The sequence below is a fragment of the Lygodium microphyllum genome, chromosome 21 (assembly GCF_053477565.2).
Source record: "Lygodium microphyllum isolate KBCC chromosome 21, Lygodium_microphyllum_v1.1.10, whole genome shotgun sequence".
NCBI classification, from domain to species: domain Eukaryota; kingdom Viridiplantae; phylum Streptophyta; class Polypodiopsida; order Schizaeales; family Lygodiaceae; genus Lygodium; species Lygodium microphyllum.
The window spans coordinates 1,861,487-1,864,086 of record NC_141155.1 but is presented as its reverse complement, the minus strand read 5'-3'; the positions used below and the strand labels follow the sequence as shown (position 1 = coordinate 1,864,086).

General features: G+C 43.9%; 1 protein-coding gene across 1 annotated transcript; it reads right to left on the bottom strand.

Annotated features, from left to right (window-relative positions):
• Positions 1–421: 421 nt before the first annotated feature.
• On the bottom strand, positions 422–1,494 carry LOC148017698 (uncharacterized). The gene is made up of 2 exons (XM_087662341.1): positions 1,155–1,494; positions 422–660 (listed from the first exon to the last, which is right to left on the bottom strand). Exons 1-2 carry the CDS (start codon positions 1,488–1,490, stop codon positions 631–633), a joined length of 366 nt encoding a protein of 121 aa, XP_087518467.1. The 5' UTR covers positions 1,491–1,494; the 3' UTR covers positions 422–630.
• Positions 1,495–2,600: the final 1,106 nt, after the last annotated feature.

Sequence of the window (2,600 nt, the reverse complement as noted above, 5' to 3'; positions counted from 1 at the left end):
TGATGTAATTTGCAGATGAAGCAGGGCAGATCTGAAATGTAGCAATTGAGATGCTACATGGCAGTCCACAATAAGTGGTCAGTAGGCCTGGAGTGGAAATGCAGCAGCTCGACAGGTCATGTTGGTTGTAGCTGACTTGAAAGATCTCAAACAGTAATAGCTGAGGTGAGGATGATGAATTAGGAGAAAAACTAGTAGATAGAACCACATGTAGACTGTCATCAGTAGGTGGAGGGCAATGAATAGGCTGCAGCAGCCCCTGGAGCAGGTTGTGATGGTTGGCTGAGAGAGGAGCATCTTTGGCTACCAGCCCAGGGTGGGGCCCAGGAGCCCCTTACCCTGGATGGCAACTAGTGGCAACTAGCTAGATATGTGGTGGCTCCCAAGTAGAAGCTCATGTTATTGAACACTATTAGGGGAAACCAAGGGAAAACAGTTCCCTTTTCCACATGGAAAAATTATGTCAAACAAACTTCTTGTGATTGACTATATTCCATCTTGACATTTGATTTGTAGGCTGCAGGAATAGAGAGATCATGAAGAATTTGGTCACTTCATGCGATAATCATGGCGAATTTGGTCAAGATATCCTGAACAGCAGCAACCTCCTCGAGATTAAGGCCAACATGACTACAAAGTATTCTGATCCATCTGATCAACCTGGACATATCATGAATCAAGTGAATCAAGCTGATATTTCAAGGTTAAAAATTTATTGTGCAATTTCTTGTTTGATATTAGCATGTCTAAGAGGAAGGGCAAAGTAGATAAAGTGATAAGGAAAAAAGAGAATTTCCACGAAATTCCCTAGTTGAAAGTACATATAAGTAGGGAATGTAAAAAATAGGAAAAATGAGAGATTTCCTAGTGAGAGTACCTAGGGAATCACCTCTAGAAAATTTTTCCTATATATGAAATATTTCCTATATAGGAATTATTCCCTACATAGAAAATTTTGTATTTTCCTATGTAGGAAATATTTCGAAAGGTCTTATGTGATTCCCTACTTATTCTCACTAGGAAATGTCCCATTTTCCCTAGTTTTTACTTTCCCCACTTATATGTATTTTCAACTAGGGAATTCCATGGGGAATTCTCTTTTTTTCCTATATGGGGATCGATTGAAAGTTCCTTGTGATAGACACTGCACTAACATCGAGAACTGCAACAGATTGATGAGGTTGCACTGCCACATCAGGTAGCCTTTGTAGCATATTGAAGCGCCATTGTTCCAAGGGCAATAAACCACCTGCAGCAGCAATAATCATAGTAGCAGTTGCAGAGACCGTCGGGGTCTCCAGACCCGAAGGCATCAAGAAAACAGAGGTAACCGCAATAGCAGGGGAGGAAACCGCACTTAGAGAGGGAACACTTGACCGCAACTCCCCCCTGGATGTGCATTTGCGAGGAGTGCGAGGAATAGGCCGAGAAGAAGAAGCTACTGCATTCGCGCACAAACCTTCAGAAACTGTAGATGAGGGGCACGACATCCCAGCCGACCCATCTGAAAACAAAACTTGTATATCTGGCTAGCTTTGGTGGTTACCGCTACATTTTTTGCCAACTGTGCCGAGACCCTCTCAGCTTCAGCACGAAGGCAATCGTGAAATACATAGGCCCAAGCTACAGGCTCCGACTGCGCCAACCGCAACATGGCACGCACCCAAACTAACAAAGTATAGGTCTTCGCTTGGAGCCAAAGTGCATCAATAAACCATCGATAGCATTCTTGAAGAGAAACATTTCTGCAGTTTAACAACTTATATTCACTGCCAACTCGAGGGCCAAAATCCTGCTCCATCTTCACAGGTGTACTTGGATATTTGACATATGCAACCCGTCAATCGGCAACAATAAACGATCAAATATCAACTATTCAGTGAGCTAAATCTGCCGATTGCCCACAAAGACATTATCTCCCCACGTAAGATCCGCCAGAATAGACTATGCGCATGGATAGACGATAACATCGCCCCAAGAGATGGCAGCAAAACCTTGCAACCGCATCATAGAGATCCAGGTCACCACCTCAGGATGCTCAAGAAAGGCCAAGGGAGTAAGAAACACGAACTGCAGTGGGCTAACAGTCATGGCGACGAGAGCACAAATCAACAGAGCAAGGAAGGCACAAAAGCACGCGTAAGATCGCCAAGGTAGTAAGGAGAGAGAGAATAAAACCCAACAAAATAGCTCCCACATAAGCAAAGGTAGAAACACCTCGAGCTGGGGATCATGCTGATATTCACGGGATCGTATGCAATGTGTAGGTACAAGAGCCCTTATGGAAGGCAGCTGCCACAAAGAACACATTCAAAAGGGTATCGCCGCAGACGAAGCGAAAAAGGACACATCAAAAAATCATTGGTCTTATAATGCCGCAACCGGTACCCATTTACCAGACTAGAGAGCACCGCACCTTGCAAATCTATCAATGTAAAAGATGTTGGGCCAGCCTCTGCAAAAACCCAAAACAGACCTAACCACCGCAGCTTCAATTTGCCTTTAAGCTTGCCATGCTTCAAATAAAAGACCAAAACTAGATCCCCACGCTGAAATTTGTGGTGTCGAGAATGAATATCAACCCAATGCTTTCTATGTCT